We start from the raw sequence: 27,547 nt of genomic DNA on the forward strand, positions 1-27,547 counted from the left end.
GGCCGCTGTGACATCCAACCCGTGAGACAACCAAACCTGGTCTCCCCTACTATCCCGTGAGACCGAAACCTTCACTGAGAGGGTATGACGTCTCACAGCTGATCGCAAACGGCATATTGTACTATCCCGTGAGACCGAAACCCTCACTGAGAGGGAATTTCGTCTCACTACTGATCACGACAGTCATATTTTATCTCGAGAATCTGAAACTTTACTCAATATGAAGACCGTTTGACAAATGATAGGGTGCATCATAATAAGATGAACATGAGGATAAGCAATGACTAGAGTAGGGACGCGAATATTACAATTATATGAGACAAGAACGATTAATAAGTTTGTTTAATGAAAGATTAAGAATTGAAACTATTCGTACGAATAGCGAGAGGCCCGTCCTACTGCAGACAGATTTCGTCATAGTCTTAATGTCTTGAGGTAAACAATCTACGAATTCGATGGTGTGGTCTGACAAATATAAAAGTGGGTTTGCTTATAACCTCACAATTGATTACAGATCATCTTCTGTATAGGCGATATTAACGTAGTATGTTCTTTTTGTAATGCTTTAAAGTGTAGTAAGGCGAGTCGGCTTTCGTTTGAAGATACACCGGAACCTTTGTAATCACTACTTTTAGAGGAACATACTGTTACGTTTAGCTACTTATGTATTCTGTGGTGCAATGTAAACTGTTATTAGACAATATTCGCTCTTATAGTAGTGCGTTTCAAATGATCCTTTGGTGCTCAATAATTATCAGAAGATCCGTTCATGCTTACTTTTAAGATACAAGGTCAAGTTTACTATTTGATAGGATCCCTTTTGCCTGAAGGCCAACCTAAGTTTGTTTAAATATATTTTGTATTCGACTACAACGAATAGTGGAATACAAGAAATCAATATTTCTCAAATTTAAAACTGAACTCATTTCACAATTTTAGAACAGGTTAATTCGTATGTATGCAGTTTTAAATCGACATTAGAAGCTTTTCCTCAAGATTGTGATATCGGCACTCAGGAACTCCCTGGACGTGTTATAACGCCCAGGCCACAGTATTACAATTTTTCCTACAGTAGGGCGACGAATGTATTTTCGCATAGCAACGGAGGGGAACTCGCGGGGGGTCAAGTGACGCGGGCCACGTACCACAAACATGCTTAGTTTGTGGTATCGAGCGCGAAAGATAGTCATCGTGTTTTTAGTAAAGTTACTATGTAAACTAACGTAATTTAATACTTAGGTACATATTCTATAATGGTGTGCTCAAACTGTTAATCTACATTTAATTTAGATTATTATTTGATACTAAGTAATGTAGAATTTAAACCACATTCATTCATGTTTTCTTCAGATTTTAAGATTTTCTTATCAGAGTGTTCAATTTTAATGTAGTTAAATTTTATAAGAGACAATAATTAAGAACATTTTAAAATAAAGTGTCACGTATTTTTTTTAAACGACGAATGACGAAAAACGACCTAATCGCGGACGAAGTCGCGGGCAACAGCTATTTATGTTATATATCTATAAGTCAGTCAGTCTTAAAAATTGCGATTTTTGGATATTAATATCTACGCAACTGTTTAATCTGTATTTATGAAATTTAAGGTTCTTGTTTATCTTGAGGTCCTCTTGATATGTACCAAATTTGGTTTATTTAACTTAAATAGTTTTCGAGTTATAAGGGGGTGAAAAGTGGCTCGAAATGGTTCGTGTAAATATACACACGGCTGCTGCTCGCCAGTTCTCTTCGCTTGAACTCGGCTTGACACGCTGCCGTGTGTCTAGATCCTGTTTGATATAATTTTGGCCAATCGCCAAATGTGTTGTTAAGCAAGCGCAAAACTTGAGAACGGCTGAACCGATTTCGTTATTTCTTTTTTAATACAACATTCCTTGTCGCACCAGGATGCTTTTAAGGAGAGAAAACGTAAACATGTAACACAGGGGAAGCCAGTGCGGACCGCTTTATACTAAGGCTTTATAAATGAAAGTGCGGTGTGCTTTATAAATATATTTTTTTTTATATTATGTACAAAGATATTTCCTTCCTCTTACTTTCATACTGCGCTACGTTGTAGTGAAGTAGACGTAAAATACATCTTTTCCATAATTCATTCTGTAATTAAGACTTGTGACTTATGACTTGTGGCAGTCATAGCTCGCTAGGTGGGATAAAGCTAATCACTACACAAAGAATACACCAAGAATTATTTTCACATTTTTATTTTTCCTTTTACAAATATTACATCTATTGACTTATTGCTTTCACAAACATATTTGATAAGATATATTCCATATTTAGATTTTACAATACATTTTACAAGTTGACATAATTATGTTACAAATTATTTATTATTACAAATAAAGTTATTTCATTGTAACACAGTATCCTTTACATAAAAACATTTATTTCATATCTATACTAATATTATAAAGCTAAAGAGTTTGTTTGTTTGTTTGTTTGTATGTTTGTTTGTTTGTTTGTTTGTTTGAACGCGCTAATCTCGGGAGCTACTGGTCCGATTTGAAAAATTCTTTCGCTGTTATATAGCCCATTTATCGAGGAAGGTTATAGGCTATGTGTCATCACGCTACGACCAACAGGGGTGGAGCCACAGGGGTGAAACCGCGCGCAGCAGCTAGTGAATTAATAAAAGAACATTAATTTGAACTTTACATGTTGGTATTATATTAAAAAATAATAAAGTTATGCATAAAATATAAATATGGTTTTCAAATTTTAAAAGTAGTTATTATTAATTTAAAACTTAATGGCATTTGCCAATTCATAACAAATATTGAGACCACATCAATCTTCCTACCAAAAAAAAAGTTTGGATTTCCACAAAAAAAAAAAACAACACAAAAACCAAACAAATTTCCCAAAATTCATTGCATACAAAAGTAATCAATTGAACCATATAAAAAATCATATCAATAGAAGATCGGAAGCAATTATAAAAATAAAACCTAATATTTACAAGCGCTTAATAGGATTTTATCAATAGACTATATCACGTTGTGAGTATTGGTTACTCGCGGAAACAGCTGAGGCAGGCCAGGTCTCACCTCTTGCCTTTGGCCACAGCGATGTATTCCTGCACTTTCGCCTGAAACTCCACTTTGTTCTGTTTGTACATCTCCGCCGCTTCTATGTTGAGGGGGTCCTCGAAGTTTAGGAGGTCCTGTAATAAGGATATAGACAATGTTAGAATTTCACAATTTGTTTTATAACATTCAAACGTTGTAGGAAAATAAATTGCTTGTTTTTGTTTCATACTATGTAGTGATTAGGTTTTAGGCAAACCGGGAGAAGTCATGTACGGAAAACTAGGATTATGATAAATGCGAAAGTGTGTCTGTTTGTTTCTGTCTTTCACATCACAATGAAGCAATTTTATAATGTGACTAGCTTCCCGCCCGCGGCTTCTATTCTTCTTTATCTAAAACCTAATAAATTATATACTAAAACCTTCCTCTTGAATCACTCTATCTATTAAAAAAAACCGCATCAAAATCCATTGCGTAGTTTTAAAGATTTAAGCATACAAAGGGACATAGGGACAGAAAAAGCGACTTTGTTTTATACTATGTAGTGATTTGTATTTCTGGGTATAATTACAAGGCTAGTAAGTGAAAGTAGAAGAAATAAAAATAAACAAACTCTTCTCCATTTTTGTGTGAAAATGGAAACTTCATTTTATCTAAAGTTTTAATCTGAAGTGGCCACAATCATTTCAGAAAGAGGGGAGGGGTTTCTTTTAAATTATCACCTTTTACTATGCAATTCAAAAATGAATGGGATTGATTCTCCCTTTTTTCATTAAAGCAAAGCCCCTTATAGCCTAGTAGGAAATTATATTACATGTTTAAGTAGCAAATAACTTTAACTTATTGTAAATACTTTGAGCATGTATAGTTGTTTATTACACAATCACAAAAAATCTCTGTTCAGATATAGATGAAAATTGACATTGAGTTAAACTGTAGCACATAATCACTTTAGACTTAACTAGCGGTAACCCCGGCTTCGCCCGTGGTAAAAATTTCGCAATAAAAGATAGCTTATGTTCTTTCTCAGGGTCTAAAGATTGTCTGTGCCAAATTTCATTAAAATTGGTTGAGAGGTTTAAGCGGGAAAGCATAACAGACAGACAGAGTTACTTTCGCATTTATACTATTAGTAGGGATTGTTGAGGCGGGACACTGCTAATCAACAACATAGTATAAAACAAAGTCGCTTTCTCCGTCCCTATTTCCCTATGTCCCTTTTTATGCTTAAATATTTAAAACTACGCAACGGATTTTAATAATAATAATAATAAGGGCGTAGGGATGTGACGACCCCATCGCCCACGGTTGAAATATCTATGGTCTACGTGACAATAGATATTTCACCCGTGCAGTCAGTCAACCCGCAGGACACCTTGTGGCGGGGTGTCGGGGAGTAGCGACCCCGCGGGAACCGAGCGCTCCCGGGGGAGGCCCCTGTCTTCATCTCCGGCTTGCCTTCACCGGCTGGTCGGAGTGAAGCCTGACGAGGACAGGACCCCCACCTCTGGCTTGCCTTAACCGGCCGGCCAGAGTGGAGTCGCGAGAGCTTTTAGCTCGAAGGGTGGATGCGAAGCGTAAGTGGCGAGTGGGCACGTGATGCTGGACCCTCAGGGAGCGCGTGATCGTCGTTTAAAGTCCAGGGACGCCTCTCCACCCTTAGCTGCTCACAATATGTTGCCCCCTTGTCGCACTATTGCAGCGACTTATTTCGGGGGCCCATACAGTGAGAGGGCGAGTCACCACCTGCCAACATATTTTTACTTTCTTTTAGTAGAAAGGCAGGTGCCATAGTTTCCCATAGTCCCCAGTACCAGTCCATTTAGCATCCCAATCCATAGCCCAATTATTAAATTTCCATACCCTGCAATAGTCCCACATCGGCCGCGGACTGCCTAGGGCTGTATCTCTATAGTGCAGTCATGGGCAGGCTGCGGCTGGTGTCCCACAACACATTAAAATTCTCGAAAGGGCCTCTGCGTGTTGGATCCGTGTCCCCACGTAAGCCTTCCAAAGATCCGGGTACCGTCCTTCTGGTGGTACCCGAGTATTATGGAAATGAGAAACATAATAATAATAATCATTTATTTCAGATTCATCCTAAGATTACATCCATATAGTGTTAGTACAATTGCGAGCTTACATACTAGTGTTAGTAATAAAGAATTTTTTTTTTTTTTTTTTTTTTTTTTTTTTTTTTTTTTTTAACCTAAAATAAACATAAAGTGGCAGGTCCGGGTGGGCTTCCCGATGATGGCGGCAAATCACTAAACGACTGCGTGCAGCCGTATCCAGCGCGCCAGCATCGGAGAGTCCCACCGGTCCGCCAGCGCGCGCAGGATGGTGTTGGGACTGTCGCGCGTGCGGCGCATGATAGATGCGCACCGTTTACGCATGATGGCCGCAAAGCCGTCTGTGTCAGCCGCCGCGAACATCGCGGAGGCGCTGCAGTGGCGCGGCAGCCCCATCAGCACCCGGAACGCGTTATTGTATTGAACGCGCAGATCGCTGTATGTCCGCTGTGTATAGTTAACCCACAGGCTGCAGGTGTAAAAGGACTGACAGTACGCTTTAAAAAGTGCAACTTTGACAGTCCCCGTGCACCGTGAAAACCTGCGGGCCAACATGTTGCATCGGACAGACAGCGCTCTGCGCTCCCTTTCAATGTCCACACTATCCTTAAGGTCTTCGGTGACCCAGTGGCCCAAATACTTAAATTGCTCGACTTTGTTTAGAGCTGTACCACTCAGAGTGAAATTCGGAACAAATGTGTATCGCTTGTTGTCCGGCCTGAAAATCATTATTTCACTCTTTTTCGCGTTGTATTTGAGCCCATGAGCCACTGCGTAGGATTCACAAATTTTTAAGAGCCTTCGTAAGGCACCAATCGACGGGCTCAGCAGCACCATATCGTCTGCGTAGCTGATGTTATTCATGCAGACTCCATCTATATGACACCCTATGCCGGTGCTGCTGAGCTCATCGATCAGTCGGTTGACGTACAGGCTGAAAAGCATGGGGGAGGTCAACCCCCCCTGCCTCACCCCGCATTCCAGCCCATACTCCCCCGAAAGAGAGCCTGCCCATCTTACAAAATTCTTTTGATTGTTATACCAATGCATAAACAATTTCACAATTTCCCTAGGTAGACAAGTTTCATTCCTTAATTTACCCCATAGAATATCGTACGATACAAGATCGAATGCTTTGGATAAATCGAGGTAACATGCATAGACTGGAGTCTTTCTACTCGTGTAATACTGTACAGTCTGCTTGAGACACAGGATAGCACTCTCGGTGGAAAGCCCGGGCCTGAAACCAAACTGAGCGTCGTTTAACGAGACGTGTTTATCCAGGTGCTGACCAAGCAGACTGTCCAGTACTTTGGCGACCACTGTAGCTAGTGAGATCGGTCTATAGTTGTTTACATCCGATGTATCACCAGTTTTATTTTTGATGATTGGTACAACTATAGTACGCATTAGATTATCGGGCAGATGGGAGTGGCCTAAACACATGGTAAAAAACATAGCAAGCACTCTGGGTAGGTGTACACCTGCGTGCTGCAGGTGCTCGATGCTAAGGCTGTCGTGACCCGGGGATTTACCCCTCACCATGCCTTTGATCACCGCACGCACTTCCTTCGTAGTAAAATAAACACTACGCTCACCACCTTCCTCAGCATCGGGCCCCTGCCGCGCTGGCCCCAGAGGCGAGTCCACCCTGAAATGGTGGGAGAACAAGGTGGCGATCTCACTTGGCTCGTGCACTCCCGCCACGCTGACGGGGAGGCCCGGCTTATGATTCATTTTATTGGTGTTTTTCCAGAACTGACCAAATTTCTTGTTTGAGTGAAGTTCAGCAATAATATCCATTTTTATTTGTTGTTGGTTATTCTGACACCACTTTAATTTTGATTTAAAAGTGCGCCTTGTTTCACACATATCATCATAAAGACGGCCGGCCCCGGGCTTACCCCCATACAACCAAGCCTGAAAACATAGCCGAGCCTTCTCGTGAGCGCCGCGGACGTGCCTATTCCACCCGGTAATGTATTTACATCTACGCTTTTCGGTAACATTATAACTACTAATAGCGGCCTCCGACAGAATAGAAATAATCTCGTCATACATGTTATCTAATAGGATTTTATGATTTTGGTTACGACACATATCATCTGAGCAGCTTCTTAATTCTGAAGGAAAATTAATCTCACGAAGTCTAGAGTGACATACAGTTTTAAATTTCGTTATCTGAGTTGAGTCACGTTCGCCCCAGACTACCCTATTTATACAAGTAGTAGGTATAGAAATCTTAGGTTTAAGCAAATTAAAGTTACATCGTATAGATACAGGGTAATGATCAGACCAATAAGTATTATACAACACACAGGCCGCGGACACGGATTGCCGCGCGGCACTTGTCACAAGACAGTGGTCGAGCCAGCGCCGACAGCCGTGCGCATCACTTACAAATGTATGACTGTCCGCCGGCATAAGTTCCAGGTCTACACAGGACCACGATTGTTCCGCACAAAAAGTTAAAAGTTCGGTAGCAAAAGACTCACCGGGGTGCGCATTGTAGTCCCCTAACATAAACACTGACTGCACATTGTGACTGTCAATTATGGCTGTCATTTCACTGAGACACTCTGTGAATTCCACTAAGTTTTCATTGGATTCAGTAGGCATATACACAGAAAATATCAAGATGGAACGATCACTGAGCTCGATTTTTATCGCGGCGAGCCGCACACTATTGCACTTCACTACGGTCACCGTCGGAAACGCAACCTTTCTCCACAGTAGGGCAACTCCGCCGTAGGGCCTACCGCGTAAGACCCCTGCCGAGGTATCCACTGCAGAGGTACCCGTGCAGGCGAAGTCAATTCGGTCAGTTTGATGCGGTTTTTTTTAATAGATAGTGATTCAAGAGGAAGGTTTAGTATATAATTGCACGACGATGCGAAGCATCAGAGAGTGCTTTACGATCGAAAAATTTTTTTCGCCTCATTTTTGCAGCTATTCTTATTATTATAGCCTTGTTAGCTCACGGAATCAAGATATTTTGCATACTATTGTCGAGATAATTTAATGGAGATTAATCCCCTACTTTTTAAAAATTGATTTATTTCAATAGAATTGGAAAAAAACACCAAAATAGGTCAAAAAAATTTCCTGTCCGTCCGTCCGTAATGTGTGAAACCTGAAAACACTATAACTTGTGAAAAAATCCATCATTTGAGTTAATTTTTTTTTTAAATATTCTAATCGACGATTGTAGGTCACTGAATGCGAATGATTAATTAATTCAGTGTCGTTTAATTGCAATTAATAAAAAACAAAAACTACAAGACTGTATATCTATATATATATATATATATATTTTTTTTTATATTTCATAATTAAATGAGCATTATGAGTCGTGCACTTTTGGATTTTCCAAATAGCTTTTTTATTAGGTTTTAGACAAAGCGGGCGAAGCCGCGGGCAGTAAGCTAGTTAAAATACTTACAGTAAATAATGAATTTAAGCCCCAAACAACATCTTTAAGTCTTCTTGTTGGTGCCCAGCCATGTTCATCTATGGAGGTTTGACGAAGCAAAGATAGACAAATGTCCCCATCTACATTGATGTTTGGATGCCATAGTCTTGTTAAACATTTTACTTTGGGAGGCTGGAAATGGGAAAAATAAAATAAATTAATAAAATAATCACTAAATAAATAACTTGAACATTATGTATTGGTGAATATACATTTATTCCTAGAAATTCTGTATTTACCTCAATCAGTGCTGAATACAATATATTGAATACAGAACCTATAATTATATATGTAATTAAATATTATTTCTTAGAATTTAACACTGTGTGTATATACAAAGTCTTGATTATGTATTATTGAAGGAAAACCATTTGAATTCAATATTTACCGCCATATTATATTCTTCCGTTACAAATACGCTAAACTTAAACTTCCCACTTTCCCAGTAGCCCTCATCAGGTGCGACCGTTAAAATGAATTCACTCAGCACATTAGGGTCTTCAAAATGCACAGAACAGGTCACCGGAAGGTTCTCAGTCATCTCCTGCACTTCTTTCACCAATAATTTGTCCCTGACTGATATTCGTTTCCCAGATTCTAAGTTCACGCCGTTGGTAGGCTCCGTACTTTGCTTTTTAATTTTTTTATTGAGCGTTATCATTTTGTTTGGAATTGAAATATGAAGCAAGATACTTGTAATTAAAAATACATTTGTGTAAATTCGATTATTCTCTAGAATCTAGTAAGATCTTGCACCAATAATGCTATTTGCTTTGCGAGATGCGAAATTTCAATTTGTCATTTTTGTCAAAGTTAATGTCAAAATGAAAATTGATAAAACGTCAAGTCAATAACGTTTCTCTTTAGGCATTTTTCTGAAAAAAGAAATGAAATGAATAATAAACATTTAGTACATCAATAAATTCGTCATTAATTAATTGAAACCTTAATTGAAACCCACTCTTACTCTAATTAAGAGTATGGAAGGTACTCAGTGGAAACCTTAAATAAATAGATATTTTTTTAAATGGCAATAAATAATACAATATGTCATTTTACATTAGAATCTGTCAGTTGTCAAAACTCAAAGTTGAATCATAATTCATATTTGTTTTTTTGGTAAATTTAACAAATCCTAAAAATATTATTTTAAAGCATTCTTCACTACCTTTTTATTGAAGTTTCAAACAAGTTTCTCATTAACTTTGGAACATTCGACAGAAAACATTATTGATTTAAATATGGCAGAAGTGTCCTGGCCATGGCAATATAGCTTTCCTCCTTTTTTTACGTAAGTAAATGTTACCTAGAGTGTATTTTCAGGAGCTCTTTTCACGATGTCTATAATAAATAATGAATGGAAATACATTAACGAAGGAAATGTCCACATGGTTCTCGAAATCGTCAATACACCGAATGTATACCGTCTCATAAAAGATGATTCTCACACGAATACTGGTTTTGTGCGACAAAGCATAGAATATGTGAACTTTGTTATGTTACCCTTAATACACGGCAACGCAGCTTATGAACACGAAATTGTAACATTATCGAAAGACGAAATTGAAAAACTCATCCTAAAGCTTGCAGATGTAAGACCGAAAAATAGACAGCACAAAACTTTAATAAGCCCTTTTGCCATTAAAGCGCCAAATTTAACTAAATTAAACCCATCAATTAATAATTATTGCATAGAAATAAAGCCCAAGGAAGGTTTTCTTGCAAAAAGTTTTCAAAAGTACTCCAAATGCTATTATTGTTTGAAACAATTTTTAAAATTAAGCACGCATGAAATTAATAATGTCAGTGAGTACTGTCCTTTGGACTTTTACTCTGGAAATGAAAGCAGAATGAAATTTGCTTTACTAAACTTGATTAACAACCCCCAAAATAATTTTAAAATGTTCAAGAATGGAAATATAATTTTCAATGAGCACTCTAATAAAAAACAGTTTGATGATATCATAGAATCTACAATTTTCAAATATACTGATGTGTTTCTCAACTTTCTTATTCAAATTTTACTCAGTGATGGCAATTCAATCATTAATTTGACAGACAAAGATTATACACCTTTAAAATTAAGTGCAAATTGTGTTGAAGGCAAAGACTTGCCACACAATTCTTTATTACACAACCTTTTATCTCTACAGAAGCTAACTGAAGATTTAAATATTGACTATTCAAGTGACAATGATTATAGTTATGTTACTAAAATACTAGATAGATTGAAATCTGAAGGTTTGAATTTTAAGCTAGAGAATGATAAAAGAAAATTTCTAGATACAGCAGAAAATTTAGAATTAGCTTTAATATCAGCTATAGCTAAAGACTGTTCAATTATGATAGCCTTTACTGAACAATACTGTGATGGACACCCATGGGTTATGTTTCAAGGAAGAAAGATGTCTTATAGATGGGCTGTGACCGATTTGGAACCTAAATCAGTGAAAACTCTTGTAAAGAGAGTAAATACTGAAAAGCAATTAATAGAAATATATGAGGATATTATGAGCAATTAAATCATAGGTGAAGATTAATTATGTAAAAAAAAATATAAAACATGTACATAATCATACATTTATTAAGATAATATACACAGTATGAACATAAATTATTATGATAGGCTGAATTAGAAAATTTTATATTAGGTAAAATGATTGTTATGGATTTATAACATTACTCAGTATGATATAATCAAATTTTACATTGTCATAACTGATGCAATTAATGATGATTAATTTTTCACACTTATTACCATATCTTAATATATATAAATCTCGTGTCACAATGTTTGTCCTCAATGGACTCCTAAACCACTTAACCGATTATAATAAAATTCGCACACCATGTGCAGTTCGATCCAACTTGAGAGATAGGATAGTTTAAATCTCAAATCGTTTTAGAAAAAGCGGGCGAAGCCGCGGGCGGTAAGCTAGTTAAATAATAAATCATACTAACTTTTAATAATTAATCCATATATATGTATTATGTAATTTCAGGATCCAACCACACTCCGAAACACGTCAAAAGCAACTAGCCGCATGGGAGGAACTTATTGCACAGTATTTAAAGGTCACAAAGCAATATTTAATAGATATCAGAGAGGCTCTAAACACACCACTGTTTAACAATGCTGCGATTAACAGACGATTATCACAAGACGCTATATTAACAATATTAGAAGACATGGCAAGGTGTGGGAAAGCTGCGCCTATAGATAAGACCAAGAATGTATGGGAAGTGTATTGGCATTCGTTGGATGAGTGGGGCAATATGGTATATAACTGGGTCAGTGCTAACGGCTTGAATAACTCTGTGTGTACGCTCTTTGAGTTGAGAGAAGGCGAAAATACGGAGGGAGAAGGTTGGTTGGTTGATAATTTATTATGTGTATATTATGAGTTAGTTTTAAAACTATAGTTTTACGATTTTTTGCTATGCGTTGGCTAATCTAGATCAACATTAGTTGTTGTGACTGAAATCTTTCTGAAGAAAATATCATGTATTCTTTATCAAATATTGCAATATTTTTGTTTTTCAATAAAATTTTGCAATTAGGAATGTCTAGTTAAAATTGTTCATAGTAGGTTCATTAACTTGCCGTTCCTTTTTCACTCCTTTGCAGATGAATTTGAAAACACCCTGTGATTTGACATTTTTGTTTTGTAACCACATTTTATTTTAAATTATAAATTAATTGATTAACTGTTTAAAAATTCATTTTAATAATTTCAGAGTTCCACGGACTGGATATAAATATTTTAATAAAGGCACTAAAAACTCTAGAGGTGAAAGGCAAATGTGAACTAATGGAATTTGATGACAACCAAGGTGTGAAGTTCTTCTGAATCTGATGTCAATTGTGATACTCTATCATTATGTTGCATTTTTGTTAAGTTGTACACATTTATATTCTAATTATATGGTCCTATTAATATGATAAGGAAGTTTTATTTTTGCTTTTCACATAAATACCTACATTATAATATTATTGTCTATTGAAATTCCTGAGGATTTTTTGCAGAAACTGCAGAAAAAAAACTATTTGGGTATATAGCTTTCAACTTCTGTCAAAGTTCTGTCACTATTTGTTTCATTCATAAACTTTTATGGGACCTAAGGACAAAAATTAAATCATTCTATCTTATATTTTTAAGTCCAGTAGAACTCCAACTATCCGAATTAATAGGGACCGTGACATAGTTCCGTGACCGTGACCCATTCGGATAATCAAATATTCGGATAATCGGATTTAAAAAAAAATTGCCATTGGAGAGAATAAAAGCTACGTTTTGATATTGCACTATGTTTTTATTGAATTAAATGAAAGAAACATGAAATTTTCACATGTTTTAAATATAAATAAAATGTACTTATGTACAAGTTTAGAAATAAAAATCATTGTTTCTTAAACATCTCCGTCAATGTAAGCTGTTTTGCGGTCTTCAACCGTTTTCGACAATTTTTTTGTGATTCGGATAATCGGCGATTCGGATAGTCTGAGTTCAGATAATTGGAGTTCTACTGTCCTTAGTTTTCGAAGGGAAGTTTACTCATACAAATAAGTAAGGAAATATAGGATCTTGTAGGACTTGTCGGTACACAAATAATACACAAACATCTAAACAATTGTTTATTATAATTGTAAAATTGTACATCTCAAAACCGTTTACTTACTACTAAAAATGTACGATACCAACATGAAAATGTATAAAAGGGCTTATCTACAGTCCTACATTGTACATGGAATGTATCAATTACTATTTATTAAGTATTTTAGTAGGAATACGACATTATTGTGATGTGGTCTCTATTGTTCAGTTCCATAAAGGACAATATTGTCCAAACTATTGCTTTCTGAAGCCTGGTAAAATTGTAAATTGTACTTGGTGCAATTTTGTACCAGGCTGCAGAATTTATTAACAATTCAATTTTTCTCAAACTCAGGCAGTGTGCAGTAAATTATTGTCGTTTCTGTTGTCAACTTTTTTATTACACAGTGACTTAAAATTTAGATGCATTTGTTAATTCGGGCCGTATGTTGAGCATGTATTTTATATTAATGTAACATTATTTAAAAAAAAGTACCGAGCAAAAGGACATAATATTTGGGTTGCCAACTTCAAAAGACTTGAGAATCATTGTCTATGATTACAATATTTTAAGCAATAATAAATACAACAGATCACTTAATATGGATAATTTCAAAATAAATTATTAAAAGTGGTTAATTTAGTTGTCGCACGTGACAAAAAGTGACAAAATTGTGGACAAAATCAATGAAATCTTGCATAATTTTATATTTTGCAGTGATTTGTGTTTTTTACTTACCATGACCATAGATTAGATATGTGATGTTACATTTTTGTTGCATTTTTATTACTAAGTAGGATTTTAAAACTAACCACTATGACTATGTAAAGAATCAGTCTTCAACCAAAATACATATACTTTACAAGCAACAATTATTACATAAAATCAACAAATAAATATATTAAAAAGTAAGTAAAATAAAAATAAATTTTGAGACATTTTGATAATATTATGTTACAATATGTACTTATATGCATTTGAATTATTTACATTAATCAACTAGATAATAACACAAAAAAAGCATTGACGGTGATTTTTATAATTAGATTCCATAATAATACGATTTCATAATTAATATCAAATCAATTCTAACACCATGTATACGAATACTGCATCAAAATTGGTCACGCTGTATTACCCACCTACTTATTTCTAGACTGATTTACAAAATTGCACTAACCATTACACTCACTACCGTTGGCAGTGGCGATAAACATTTTGGTCTCATAGTTGTTCAAAAAACCAGTAATTCCTAGAAGGTTTTGGAGATTTTGTTCTATTGTTCTATCTATACACAGAAGGGATACCTACTCAATTAAAAATAAATTGTGGGAAAAATTATTCCAAACTGTTCATTTTCGATCGCGAAAGTAACTGACTTGACTGTGGTAAAAATTAAAATCAGTCACAGTTTCTGGGTAAAAAAAAACCTGCATAAATTGCAATTTGTGTGTCTGTGTCTTACCTATTTAATACTTCTGGTCACAATCCATAGGAGTCACAATTTCTTACATAAAAACTGTCACATTAAATCAAAACAATAATACAAACAGATTCCAGTCCGAAATCACACAATACTTTTCAGTTTTCACTACCCCCAAAACTTTATAAATGTTCACCCCCGTTACAGTACCTTTTATGATCAAATATAGTAATCACAGTGACCAAGGTGGGTATAGTACCGTTGCTCATCAAACAGAACTCCAAAGACATACAATACTTTTTTTACCCCCAAATGTCACTACACTAGCGCCGCATTACAATACTTACAGTAGCCCCGGTGGGTAAATGAATGTTGCTTTTAAAACAGAATTCCAAAATCGCACAATATTTCCATCTACCCCCAAAACTTTATAAGTGGTCACTACACTCTAGTGCTGCATTACAGTACCCATTAGTACGGTCATTGGAGATAGTGCTCACTGTGGCCACGGTGGGTATAGTGCCGTTACTTTTTTCGCTATGGGCCATATCAAGTGGGGGTTGGACCTTGGGACCCGGGTGGTAGCACCACCAGGCTAGGAAGAAGAATATCACTGTGCAGAGCTTACCTATCGCGGCTAGCGCTAACATGTACCTGTGAAATGAAAAAAATCAGCATTTTGGGAAAGCTTAACTAGGGTTATGATTGTCTTTGTTAGAGAAATCACAACTAAAATTTTGAATGCGATCTTTTTTTTGTTTTGCCTTTTTCCACTTCACACAATCAAGCATTTCTATGATATGATATCTGGATATAGTTAGGCTAGAAAGTGGCATAGCCTACTTATCAGCCGTGTAACTCTAATCTCACTCCCATAAGAATTTCCTTTCCCCATGCGGATGAAAGGTCCTTCAAGGAACGTCACCTGTAGCAACACTTATTATTATTATTATTATGTGTATCTCAATCCATAATACTCGGGTACCATCACAAGGAAGGTACCCGGTCCTTTGGAAGGCTTACGTGGGGACACGGATCCAACACGCAGAGGCCCTTTAGAGAACTTTACTGTGTTGTGGGACACCAGCCGCAGCCTGCCCATGACTGCACTATAGAGATACAGTCCTAGGCAGTCCGCGGCCGATGTAGGACTATTTCGGAATATGGATAAACAAAATAAACTGGGCTATGGAGTGGGATGTTAAATGGGCCGGTATTTGGGGACTATTGGAAACTATGGCACCTGCCTTTCTACTAAAAGAAAGTAAAAATATGTTGGCAGGTGGTGACTCGCCCTCTCACTGTATGGGCCCCCGAAATAAGTCGCTGCAATAGTGCGACAAGAAGGCAACATATTGTGAGCAGCTAAGGGTGGAGAGGCGTCCCTGGACTTTAAACTACGATCACGCGCTCCCTGAGGGTCCAGCATCACGTGCCCACTCGCCACTTACGATTCGCATCCACCCTTCGAGCTAAAAGCTCTCGCGACTCCACTCTAGCCGGCCGGTGAAGGCAAGCCAGAGGTGGAGGTCCTGTCCTCGTCAGGCTTCACTCCGACCGGCCGGTGAAGGCAAACCGGAGATAAAGACAGGGGCCTCCCCCGGGAGCACTCGGTTCCCGCGGGGTCGCTATTCCCCGACACCCCGCCACAAGGTGTCCTGCGGGTTGACTGATTGCACGGGTGGAATATCTATTATCACGTAGACAATAGATATTCCAACCGTGGGCAATGGGGTCGTCACATCCCTACGCCCTTTTATTATTATTATTTTTATTTACCTGCTCATGTCCTTATTATCATACAGCAGACATGAAGTAGTTCGATCGCACGCGTTGCCCCACACAGAACAGGATAAATCAATGAGGAACCCGAAGAGCAGTGGTGCGGGGATAGTTCCCAGTAATCGTACTAGAATCCATTGGATACCCAGTGCGAAAGAACGCTGGTCTTCGCGGACACATCTAAAGAAGAAGCAATTTATTTGTTTGAAAGAAAGAAAGAAGAGGATTATTTTTGGTACTATGCGGCAAATATTTTAACAAATAGGGTAAAACCAAAACTTAAAACGTGTCTTAAAACAAAGAGAAGACTCAGATTAGCCAGACAATGATCATGATGTCGTGGTCAAAAATGGTACAAATAATTAAATCTATACTACCCATCAAAGTAAAATATGACGAGAAAACTATCGTCGTACTGAAAAAACCAATCGTAAATATCTGCATTCTACATAATATTATCATTAAAATATTTCACTTTCGTCTTTACTCACCTCAATGTCGCGGATAAAGCTGGCATTGTAGCCAGAAATGTGAAGAACATGATGCAGAATGTAAGGCACACGAACAGCCATAGATATGGACATTTCGACTGACACGTGCTATTGATGGCTTCGTACATTATTGGTTGACCACCATCTGGAAATAAAACGAATCTCTATGAATAAAGAGTTAATAATACTTTGATAAAGTTAGATGGTTCGTTGGATTTGCTTATAAGCTTTTACCAAGTAGCTATAGATAGCAAAAGTTGACGGTTGTCAATCTGGTTATTTTAAAAACACTATTTAGTGTAATTATTAAATTCATATGATGTTCTAGAAATTGCAAAAAGCTCCGATAATAATCGAAACTGACAAAAAAATCTAAAATTACAAAAGTATAAAGATTCTTTCTTGGACGATATGATAATATTTTTATACAGTTTTTTTTATTCTTATTTCTGGCAATATTATCGGGTATTATAATAATTAGTTGATCCAATACAAGTGGACAGTAGCTGGGTAGAGTGACAAACAGTAGAGCCGTACCTCTGGACAGCTGGGTGCTGCTGTTTTCTACACAAACACAAAACTGATAGAGCTTAACACAAGTGTATTGGAACGACTAACGAGTGCTATTGCACAGTGCTGTGCAACAAGTGGTAGAGTGTGGTAGAACTACACACGCGGTAGAGCATACCTGGCTCCGCATATCTCGGCAGCGTGGCGTTGGTCTGCACACACGCGCAGCGGTGGTAGAGCTGCGCGGCGCCCCGTGTGGCGGCGCGGCAGGCGGCGTGGCACGGCGAGTAGTACACGCGCCCGTCTGCGCCGCACACCGGGGAGTAGGCGGAGTTAGAGCACCCACAGCCTGCGTTGCACTGCGCGACCAGACTGCTGCCCCTGTAATATGGCCAATAGGTAAGTTACAAATAATATTTTGGAAGGTTACTGATGATTTAATAAAAACTGGCGTGTTACCATGATGCTTTAAAGTATTTCCAATAAAGGAAAGCAAGCGTGATGGCACAAGACGACCACTGTCATTATTCCACACTGAAATACTGCTTTAAGACAAAGATTGCTGCGCAGTGCAAAGCTTTTAAAACCTTTTGACTCACCCAACACTAGGACTAGAGTACGGCACTGTGATGCCTGCGAAGGGATAGTCATCACACGACAGCACAAAAGACACGGAAAAAACTCCAGCTAGTACAGTAGCTGCGACACATAGTTTGATGATGCCGGCACAGGACAGCCGCCAGCGCTTCACGAGCCAGCCGCCCGCGAAGGTCCCGCCACCACCCGCGGGGACTGTGATTACTCCTGGAATGTGGTGTGGAATATGATTGTTAAGAAATGCAATGTAAAGGATTTATGGAACGTTGATAAAAAGAAACGAACAAAGGGAAAACAACTATTTTAAAAATTGGCAGAGAAAATGCCAGTAATGGAATATCAAAAGAAAGCCGTGTCATCTAATAAATAACAATCACCTAAAACCTAAATATTATAAACCTAGGTAAACTCTGTTAAAAAAATTCTAAATCATCAAAGAAAGCCCTTTTTCTGAAATTCATTAATAGTTGGATATGGTCAACATTTAACACAACAAAATCATTATCATTAAACAAACTCACCCAAAAGCAAAGCAGCCTGCGACGCGCTAACCGCAAACTGGTTCTCTATCAACTTCGGCAGGAAGGCCGCGAAGCCTGATATCAATAACCCATCACTAGCGCCCGCCAGGTTCAGGAACATGAACGTGGGGTTTCGGAGTAGGGCTGCTGCTGCGTGGGGCAGTTCTCGCAGAGCACTAAATGCACCAGATGTAGTGGCTGATGCGTGCGCTTCTGATACTTTGGCGGCGCGTATTTCTGCTGCCCCTAGGTGATAAGTTTGGTGTAAGGAAGGAAATATAGAATGTGACAGCTCCTTTTAATGCTTTGCTTTAATCCTTTAAGGACTTGTTACCGTAAAACGGTAGTAAATATCTGCAATGTTAATGTTGATGTGTGCATTTTAACTGCTACCTAACACCTTGTTCCAGTACCTATTATTTAAGCTTAGAATTATATTGTTGGAGATGGGTTACTGATGTCTCCCCGTGACCACGCTCGCTGTAAAGTGTTCGAAACGTCGGGAAAATAATAATTATAATGAATAAATCGCGTTTAAAATCCGTTAAAAAAGTCTTTAATTTCTAAATTATATTGTTTATCAAAAAAATTACGGAAAAGAGTTTGGCATACATGGTTTTACGTATCATAAATGAAAAATTGAATCTCCTGAAAAATCAAAATGATCATGAAAAATAATTACATGTTCTAAATAATTTCAAAAGTAAATTACAATTTCTTACCCGGTAACTCATGAGGAAAGGCAAGTAGAGGTATCGCTATAAACAGACAGATCAAAGCCGAGAGTATGAAGCCGATCCACCACGCTCCGATCCAAACCGAGCTCGTAGGAGTTATACCTAACCTGGAAAATTAGTATCCTTAAAAGTATGTGTAGGTATCGTAATTTCATGTCGTAAAAAAAATCAATATGACTCTAGAACAAATCAAAGGCTTCTTTATTGCACGTCTCATAAGCGAAGCGTTCAGGTGGGTACTACTGTCACTTCGCGCAAAACATCTGATTTTTCAAACTTAAAATGTCTTTATGTATCATACATTGCACTTGTAAGATAATACATACACACATATTAAGAAAAAACACAATTTTTAACATTCATGATATTTTTGATGTCATTTTTGTTATTTAAACTAGTTAAAAAACAGTTTAATAAAAAAGTTCTGTCTTGGACGTCCGTGTGTCTGTATGTGCGGAGGATTTTCTTGTTAACACGATAGCGACCGAAATACTTTACTAATCGAGTCTTTTTTTTTCTCTTACGCTTGAGTATGCTCAGGAATAGAACCCTTTCATTTTTCAGGGTCTGATTCGATGTGGTTTAATTGTTATTAAATAAACAAAAAAAAAAATATCGACTGTTCTCCATAATTTTAGTATATCTATATATTATATTCTTTATATTTTTATCTTTATTTTTATTATATTTATAGTGTACTCAAAATTCACCATTATAAACTCGATTCTTTATACTATAAGCCAAGGTTTAAAAAAATAAGTTGGTAGTCAGTCCCTTAAACCTGCGCAGTTTCACATCTAGGTGGGGCCACAAGAAAAATAGCTCAATTAATACCGTACCGCTTTCTTTACTTTTCCAACTGTTTTATTTTATTTCTTTTTTATATTTATAGTGTACTCTTTATAAATAATCAATTTTATTGTAAAGGATGAGATTATGAGGCGTGCACTTTTGGATTTTCCAAACTATTTATAGTCTGTGCCCGTCCGCTTTTTACATGAAAAAAAGCCAAGATCTAAAAATCGGGGGTACTATAGTTTGAGCTAATAAATAAAATTAATTAAAAATAGAGTTTATTATAAAAATATTATAAAAATTGGTCAGTAACGAAGGATATACTTTATTTAAGTGTATATTTTGACATAAATTGATATTTGAGTGAAAAAAAAATTTTGGGAAAAATATAAATTTTACAACCTCAAAATACCGTTCTGATTACGGTATAGAGACTCGAAGAGCTGGCGCACACGTGCTACGCACATGTGTTGAACGGTACTTGGCGCCAGGCTCTATCGAGCCTGTTAATTTTCAATTTAAATTACCATCTAATTTAACAGTAGTGACCTTGAAAGATCTTGAGAGAGTACAAGAGCATTGGCACATGAGAACAAGTGTATCTACATACTTATATAATATACACCTTTATAAATAATCAATTTTATTGTAAAGGATGAGATTATGAGGCGTGCACTTTTGGATTTTCCAAACTTTTTAAAAAAATCCTAAAATGAAAAAAAGCGCGTGTGTGCCGAGCGCACGTGTCAGAAGTGAAATTTCTTTGGCAAGATTTAAAGATACCAAAATCGACTCTTAACGCGCCTAAAGAAGTTTCACTTCAAAATCTAAATTAATAATTATTATGAATGCGATCACCCACGGGTTTAATTCATTAATATAAGTTCCTTCTAATTAACATAAATATAGCAGTTCTACTAATTCAAATGTCATGTTTATCTCAAAAACAATTAGCATACTACTATCCCTAAAATAACACACAATGTTTTCACAAACATCCAGTCAACATATCCATCCAGATATTGGAATATTAAATTGTTTTTGTATGCAAATTCGACAGTTGAGAAATCAACGCAAACACGAGTAGGGTATAAGGTAGTTGACTCCCATTGAACTAATACCTTTTATTAACCGACTTCAAAAAAAAGGAGGAGGTTATCAATTCGGCCGGTATATTTTTTTTTTTTTTTTTTTTTTTTTATGTATGTACACCGATTACTCCGAGGTTTCTGAACCGATTTACGTGATTCTTTTTTTGTTCGATGCAGGATGGTGTCGAATTGGTCCCATAAAAATTTTATTCGGCTAGGCCCAGTAGTTTTTATTTTATGAGCATTTTTGTCTGTACTCGATGACTTAATTGGAATGTAGCAAGTAACTTTGATTCACTTCCCGGTAACCGATTGAGCTGAAATTTTGTATAAGTGTGTAAATTGGATAGCGATGAAACATTATCATGACATAGAGCTGATTTGATGATGGAATCGGAAGGTGGCCATAGGAACTCAGTAATATATTGACTCAACTTTATCGAGTTTGGGCTCGTTTGATTCGTGTTGAAAATTACACTAAAAAGTATTAAATAAAATTAACTGCGTTAAAAACAACCGACTTCAAAAACGGAAAAGTAAAAAATAAAAAAGATTTGATATTATTAATTGCTACATATTATTTAGATGTGCTATTTATTAAATAGGTTTGAAGTCGGTGCCAAACACTAAGCACTTAGTATTAAGCCCGTGCACCGACATCAAACCTATTTAATAAATAGCACATCTAAATAATATGTAGCAATTAATAATATCAAATCTTTTTTATTTTTTACTTTTCCGTTTTTGAAGTCGGTTGTTTTTAACGCAGTTAATTTTATTTAATGTAATTATTTCAAAATACATACATATAAGTCAATTTTTTAAAAAGACACGAGAATTTTCTTTTATTAAATTTATAAATGGGATATCATGTTACACGAATCGTAGATTTTTATCCCCAGCTCAGACCTATGCTTCCTTAGATCACGAACATATCAAAAGTCGTGCTTAAAATACAGTAACAGCACAAACATACAGAAATATACAGAGCAGTTGATTGAATGCAAAACGTACTTATTTCCTTAAAGGAAATGCAAAAGGCCCTAGACGAAATTGTACTTCTGTCAAAAATATTACAAAAAAACGCTACAAAGCAGAACTCCACTGTTTATTTCCGATGTTTACTCGAAGAACGAAAGGCGGTTAATTTAAAAAGAGAAGCCACACAGTTCGTTCAAAAACTCATCGCGCGGAAAATCATATTTCGTTCCAGAAACCATGAAAGTATGAAACGGTGGAATTAATTTGGCTGAAAAGTTGCTTTTGAGAGGCACAATGAGATGAAAGCAAGGGGGCAACTTGAAATGAAGCCGTGTCGCTGCCGAGTTGAAATATTAAAAACGTGAACGCAATACGGTTAGATAATTGAGGTAACGTGTTGCTGCTTGCCGCGCTTTTTGACACACGATTATAATTTGTAATTTATGGTTCTATGGAATGGTTCTTGAACCTTTGCATTATGTAATATATAAAATAATATTTTATGTTTATTTATTTTTTTGTTCCAGTAACGTGTTGCCCCGTTTTTTTTATTTTTTAATTTTATGGAACGTAGCTATTTTCAAATCACACGATGTTAATGTTATGTAAAATGATTTTTTTTATGTCAGAACAAGCAAAGGGGCAGTAGAGTAATACGTGGTAATACTTTGCACAGTGTTACAAGTTTAGATTATTAGATATCAATTATTCGTGATTCATCAGAATTTAAAAATTAAATACACTTAAATAAAAAAAATATACACATACGTACGTTTCTGAATTGACGGTAGCGAAGTCGGTATAAATATAAAGTAGCTGTCCGCCAACAACGTATCCCAGCGCTGGGCCCAGCACTGCCATTGTATAATAAATACCTGAAAATAAATGTTTCTATGTAAAATAGGCGAACGTTTTGAAAATGTAACGAGTAGGATTAAAATGTGAGATATAATAGGTATGGATATATAGGACAAATGTTTGAAGAGACAATTTCCCTAATAATAAAGTATCTACATGCTAAAGCAGTTTTAACCTACCAAAGCATATAATTTGATACACAGTATTTTTGGTTAAAGGAAAATTAAATATAGTATGCCTTTTGTTACCAACAAATAATTCATAAATGTAAATACCTAATTATTATTGTTAATAAGGTATACCGAGCAGCAGTCTTAAAAAGTTTAAATAACTACTCTTCTTTGGCACACCGCACATTCACTAAAACCCGTAAACAAGTACATTAATTATCATCTAATATCAAGGCAAGGCCCATTACACCACACTACATCATTGAGAGCGAGTGCAGTCACAATATCCTATTTCTTTAGCCCCTTTTGCGTGTTTTCACAGCTAAAAGCTGCAATGAGAATGCGAAACGGCCGTTGTGTAGTGGAAGAAAGGATATGTGAAGCGATAAATTGACGTACAGTATAAACTTGTGTATGAAATTATGAATCTAATAATAGATTCATAATTTAATACATATATAATAAATTTCATGGAACTACATAAAGTATGTAACGACTACATAAAGTATGAACATTGTACATGACACACGCGTCACGCAGCAAAGCTATAAAATCTATCGCTTCGCTTCACCCACACCAGAGCCTTACCCTCAAGCACCGTGAGTGTCACAAGCGGGACCCAAGACCCTCAGCGGGGCTAATGGCATCTCGATGGACCCATATGCTCAATGGTGTGAAAGGTTCGCAAAACAATATAGGTGTCGTAACGTATAGGTAACTTTAGGTTATCGTCTTTTTGTTTGGAACAATCGAAAATGTATATTTTTAATGAGAAACTTATTCGTTTAATAGTCGGCCGTGCAATTTTACTATTATATAGTATTATTACACAAAGATATATGAAAGGAGGAAAATGTATGTAGCTGGGTTTTTCTACATACATTTTCCATTTCCATTTTTTTAATAGATTTAAGAATTGCAGCCACTGATCAATAGTAAAGACACTGATATTAAAGAACCTACTAATAAATAATACCTAAAAAAACGGCAAAAGAAATTCATTATCTAATATTCAAGGTATAATAAATATATAACACTAATAAAAAAAACCGGCCAAGTGCGAGTCGGACTCGCGCACCGAGGCTTCCGTACAAACCTGCAAGGTTTACAATTAAAAAAAAAATATTATGTGATGTAACTAAAAATTTATGGTTTTCGTAATTTTTCCTTTATCTATGCTATAAGACGTTGCTTTGTACCAAATTTCAAGATTCTAAGTTCACGGGAAGCACCCTATAGGTTTTGATTCCCTTGCAAGTGTCGAAAATTTGCGGCATAAGCGGCTGCATCTTTTGATTGCGTTGGCTTAGAAGTTTGATTTTTTCACAGCTTCAAGGGACAGTAGACCTGAGTAATTGACATAAATTTCAGCTTCATACCTCCACGCGTTCCTGAGAAAAAGGGTCTTGACAGACGGACGGACAGACGGTCAACAAAGTGATCCTATAAGGGTTCCGTTTTTTCCTTTTGAGGTACGGAACCCTAAAAAGATTTCATTAAAATAATAAAATTGCAAAAAAATATATTTATCGACGTAACTATATTCTTGCTGCAAAAAAAGTTACTTCCCCATTTTCCGGTAATAAATCTATCATAGATCGATTAGATCGCCTATCTTTTGCGGTAAATCGTTAAATGGCTTATCGAACACTTGTCGAATGCACTGATGTTAGTAATTGCATTCTATATGGTACAGTCACCTTTGATCATGTAGTATTGCTTCAAATTTAAATGTAGTATTCCATCGTTAAAAGGTGATAATTTTTGTAAGAGGACTTATTTAGGGGTCAATAAAAATAAAGCACTAAAATGTATAATGGATATAAACGATTTTTTCGTACTTAGATATTAATTAATAGAACTATACTAGCGGTCCGCCCCGGCTTCGCCCGTGGTACATATTAACGTTTTCTCTACATAAGAACCATCCTCGTACTTCAAGGAATATAATAAAAAAAGAATTATCGAAATCGGTTCAGCCGTTCTCGAGTTATGGAATTACAACGAAAAGTGGCATTGATTTTTATATATATAGATTCCATGTCAAAATTACCAAAATAGCTAGCTTTCTAAAAACCTTTATTTCTCTTACATTGAAGTATGTTATAAATTTTATTATAATGCCCACAGTAGGGGCTGTAGTATATTGCAAGTGCGTTCCTATGTAGCTATAAATAATGCTATTTTCTATTATGTTCGCCACTTTACCGATTGGGCTCTTACGCTTAGGGTTATACCGTAAAGTTTAAAAATTTACTTAGCAAGTGTTTAAATCAATATATGTGTTACAGTCAAAACCCTGAACCAGTCAATAACGTTATTGACCGGTAAAATCAGTTAATAAGGATATTGACTAAGGGCGTCGGTTAATATACTCTAAGAAATAACACGCGAGGCCGGGTTAAATATTAGTTTGGATGTAATAAGAATGTACTGCGATTCTACACAGCTACCTAATTGATGTAGGTAGTTGATAACAAAACGCAGCAAGTCAACGACTATTAGCAAAGTGAAGGTAGTTGGGTCGAACGTCGTATAAACAACGTCCGAGCCCGTAGGCACGATTCGTACGAATGCGCCACGAGACAAAGGAAAGCGGCTTTTTATAGTATTCGACAGCTAAGCATGTTCAGACTTGAAATAATGACAACTATGTTGACAACTATTCATCCACAAAAATATTAAATCAAAAGTTACGTCTAACACGGCCATACTGACAATCGTACGTCCTCGTACGCCTTTTATCGTATTACAGTACAACGGTAGTTCATCTCGGGTTTACACAACCATCCTGCCTCGGCCACATTGACCTTACAGAACAACAATCACATCCACATGACATAGGCACTACGTTCGCGTATCATGGGTACAACACCTACTCATTTGTGACATAGGCACGACGTTCGCTTAACACAAATGAAGGCTCAACTACCCCGGACTGCAGGGCGCAGTCCGGATAGCACACACAACTCCTTCGATGAACTACATGCCCGTTACAATAATCCACGTAACAAACTTTTACTTTACACAACGCACGAAAAAACACAAACGCCATTATGCCGTTACAAAACTACGTAAACTCAAACACATTTAAATAAGTGTAGGCTTGAATTCTATCCCGCTTCTGATCTAAGAAATAACACGCGAGGCCGGGTTAAATATTAGTTTGGATGTATTAAGAATGTACTGCGATTCTACACAGCTACCTAATTGATGTAGGTAGTTGATAACAAAACGCAGCAAGTCAACGACTATTAGCAAAGTGAAGGTAGTTGGGTCGAACGTCGTATAAACAACGTCCGAGCCCGTAGGCACGATTCGTACGAATGCGCCACGAGACAAAGGAAAGCGGCTTTTTATAGTATTCGACAGCTAAGCATGTTCAGACTTGAAATAATGACAACTATTCATCCACAAAAATATTAAATCAAAAGTTACGTCTAACAATACTTATTAACTGATTTTAAGTCGAGACATCTAGTCAATATAGGTTTTAACCGACGTGCCCAGTCAAAACTCATAAAAAGTTAAGGACGTTAGTGAAATTATACTAGAAAATCATTTAAAAAGGTTCATCGAAGGTACTTCGAAGACTGCTACTGGATCTAATAGACGAGTAGAGCTAGGTGTACCGAGTTTGGGCTCGTTTTGTTAGTTATGTTGAGACCTTACCTCCGGACTTGATGGAGTGACCTGCAGGTGTACTTCGAAGACTGCTACTGGAACTAATAGACGAGTAGAGCTAGGTGTGCCGAGTTTGGGCTCGTTTTGTTAGTTATGTTGAGACCTTACCTCCGGACTTGATGGAGTGACCTGCAGGTGTACTTCGAAGACTGCTACTGGAACTAATAGATGAGTAGAGCTAGGTGTGCCGAGTTTGGGCTCGTTTTGTTAGTTACGTTGAGACCTTACCTCCGGACTTGATGGAGTGACCTGCAGGTTTACTTCGAAGACTGCTACTGGAACTAATAGATGAGTAGAGCTAGGTGTGCCGAGTTTGGGCTCGTTTTGTTAGTTACGTTGAGACCTTACCTCCGGACTTGATGGAGTGACCTGCAGGTTTACTTCGAAGACTGCTACTGGAACTAATAGACGAGTAGAGCTAGGTGTGCCGAGTTTGGGCTCGTTTTGTTAGTTACGTTAAGACCTTACCTCCGGACTTGATGGCGTGACCTGCAGGTGTACTTCAAAGACTGCTACTGGAACTATTATACGAGTAAAGCTAGGTGTGCCGAGTTTGGGCTCGTTTTGTTAGTTATGTTGAGACCTTACCTCCGGACTTGATGGAGTGACCAGCAGGTACTAAGAAAACGAGCCTAAACTCGGCACACCTTGCTCTACTCGTATAATAGTTCCAGTAGCAGTCTTCGAAGTACACCTGCAGGTCACTCCATCAAG

At 36.9% G+C, this 27,547-nt stretch overlaps 4 protein-coding genes across 6 annotated transcripts in view; 2 read left to right on the top strand and 2 right to left on the bottom strand.

The window, feature by feature from the left end:
• Window positions 1–2,669: 2,669 nt before the first annotated feature.
• LOC123696539 (NEDD8-conjugating enzyme UBE2F-like) lies at window positions 2,670–11,673 on the bottom strand. Its single transcript, XM_045642813.1, has 4 exons — window positions 11,559–11,673; window positions 8,986–9,472; window positions 8,568–8,729; window positions 2,670–3,187 (listed from the first exon to the last, which is right to left on the bottom strand). The coding sequence occupies exons 2-4, from the start codon at window positions 9,256–9,258 to the stop codon at window positions 3,068–3,070; spliced, it is 555 nt and encodes a 184-aa protein (XP_045498769.1). The 5' UTR covers window positions 9,259–9,472; window positions 11,559–11,673; the 3' UTR covers window positions 2,670–3,067.
• On the top strand, window positions 9,657–12,540 carry LOC123696548 (vacuolar protein-sorting-associated protein 25). The gene is made up of 3 exons (XM_045642823.1): window positions 9,657–9,888; window positions 11,600–11,964; window positions 12,336–12,540. Exons 1-3 carry the CDS (start codon window positions 9,839–9,841, stop codon window positions 12,446–12,448), a joined length of 528 nt encoding a protein of 175 aa, XP_045498779.1. The 5' UTR covers window positions 9,657–9,838; the 3' UTR covers window positions 12,449–12,540.
• LOC123696529 (inositol-pentakisphosphate 2-kinase) lies at window positions 9,896–11,453 on the top strand. Its single transcript, XM_045642804.1, has one exon. The coding sequence runs from the start codon at window positions 9,935–9,937 to the stop codon at window positions 11,117–11,119; it is 1,185 nt and encodes a 394-aa protein (XP_045498760.1). The 5' UTR covers window positions 9,896–9,934; the 3' UTR covers window positions 11,120–11,453.
• Window positions 12,541–13,220: 680 nt separating the features above from the next.
• The window catches only part of LOC123696562 (solute carrier organic anion transporter family member 4A1), a 47,793-nt gene continuing 33,466 nt past the window's right edge, over window positions 13,221–27,547 (bottom strand). For all 3 annotated transcript variants that reach the window (XM_045642842.1, XM_045642825.1, XM_045642833.1), the window contains exons 7-14: window positions 22,894–22,996; window positions 19,240–19,361; window positions 18,518–18,763; window positions 17,999–18,203; window positions 17,578–17,780; window positions 16,890–17,034; window positions 16,396–16,578; window positions 13,221–15,270 (exon numbers count right to left, since the gene is read on the bottom strand). In XM_045642842.1, the coding sequence (XP_045498798.1) occupies window positions 15,045–15,270; window positions 16,396–16,578; window positions 16,890–17,034; window positions 17,578–17,780; window positions 17,999–18,203; window positions 18,518–18,763; window positions 19,240–19,361; window positions 22,894–22,996 (1,433 nt within the window). In that variant the 3' untranslated portion in view covers window positions 13,221–15,044. The remainder of the gene's footprint in view (window positions 15,271–16,395; window positions 16,579–16,889; window positions 17,035–17,577; window positions 17,781–17,998; window positions 18,204–18,517; window positions 18,764–19,239; window positions 19,362–22,893; window positions 22,997–27,547) is intronic.

The sequence above is a fragment of the Colias croceus genome, chromosome 1 (assembly GCF_905220415.1).
Source record: "Colias croceus chromosome 1, ilColCroc2.1".
NCBI classification, from domain to species: domain Eukaryota; kingdom Metazoa; phylum Arthropoda; class Insecta; order Lepidoptera; family Pieridae; genus Colias; species Colias croceus.

Bases quoted from the DNA above. Each gene is read 5' to 3' on its own strand.
- LOC123696548 (XM_045642823.1), top strand. From the start codon at position 9,839: ATGGCAGAAGTGTCCTGGCCATGGCAATATAGCTTTCCTCCTTTTTTT. The intron at 9,889-11,599 runs GTAAGTAAATGT...ATGTAATTTCAG, and splicing joins AGCTTTCCTCCTTTTTTTAC to GATCCAACCACACTCCGAAA. The intron at 11,965-12,335 runs GTTGGTTGGTTG...TAATAATTTCAG, and splicing joins CGAAAATACGGAGGGAGAAG to AGTTCCACGGACTGGATATA.
- LOC123696529 (XM_045642804.1), top strand. From the start codon at position 9,935: ATGTCTATAATAAATAATGAATGGAAATACATTAACGAAGGAAATGTC.
- LOC123696539 (XM_045642813.1), bottom strand. From the start codon at position 9,258: ATGATAACGCTCAATAAAAAAATTAAAAAGCAAAGTACGGAGCCTACC. The intron at 8,730-8,985 runs GTAAATATTGAA...TCCCATTTCCAG, and splicing joins CGGAAGAATATAATATGGCG to CCTCCCAAAGTAAAATGTTT. The intron at 3,188-8,567 runs GTAAGTATTTTA...TCCTTATTACAG, and splicing joins GCTTAAATTCATTATTTACT to GACCTCCTAAACTTCGAGGA.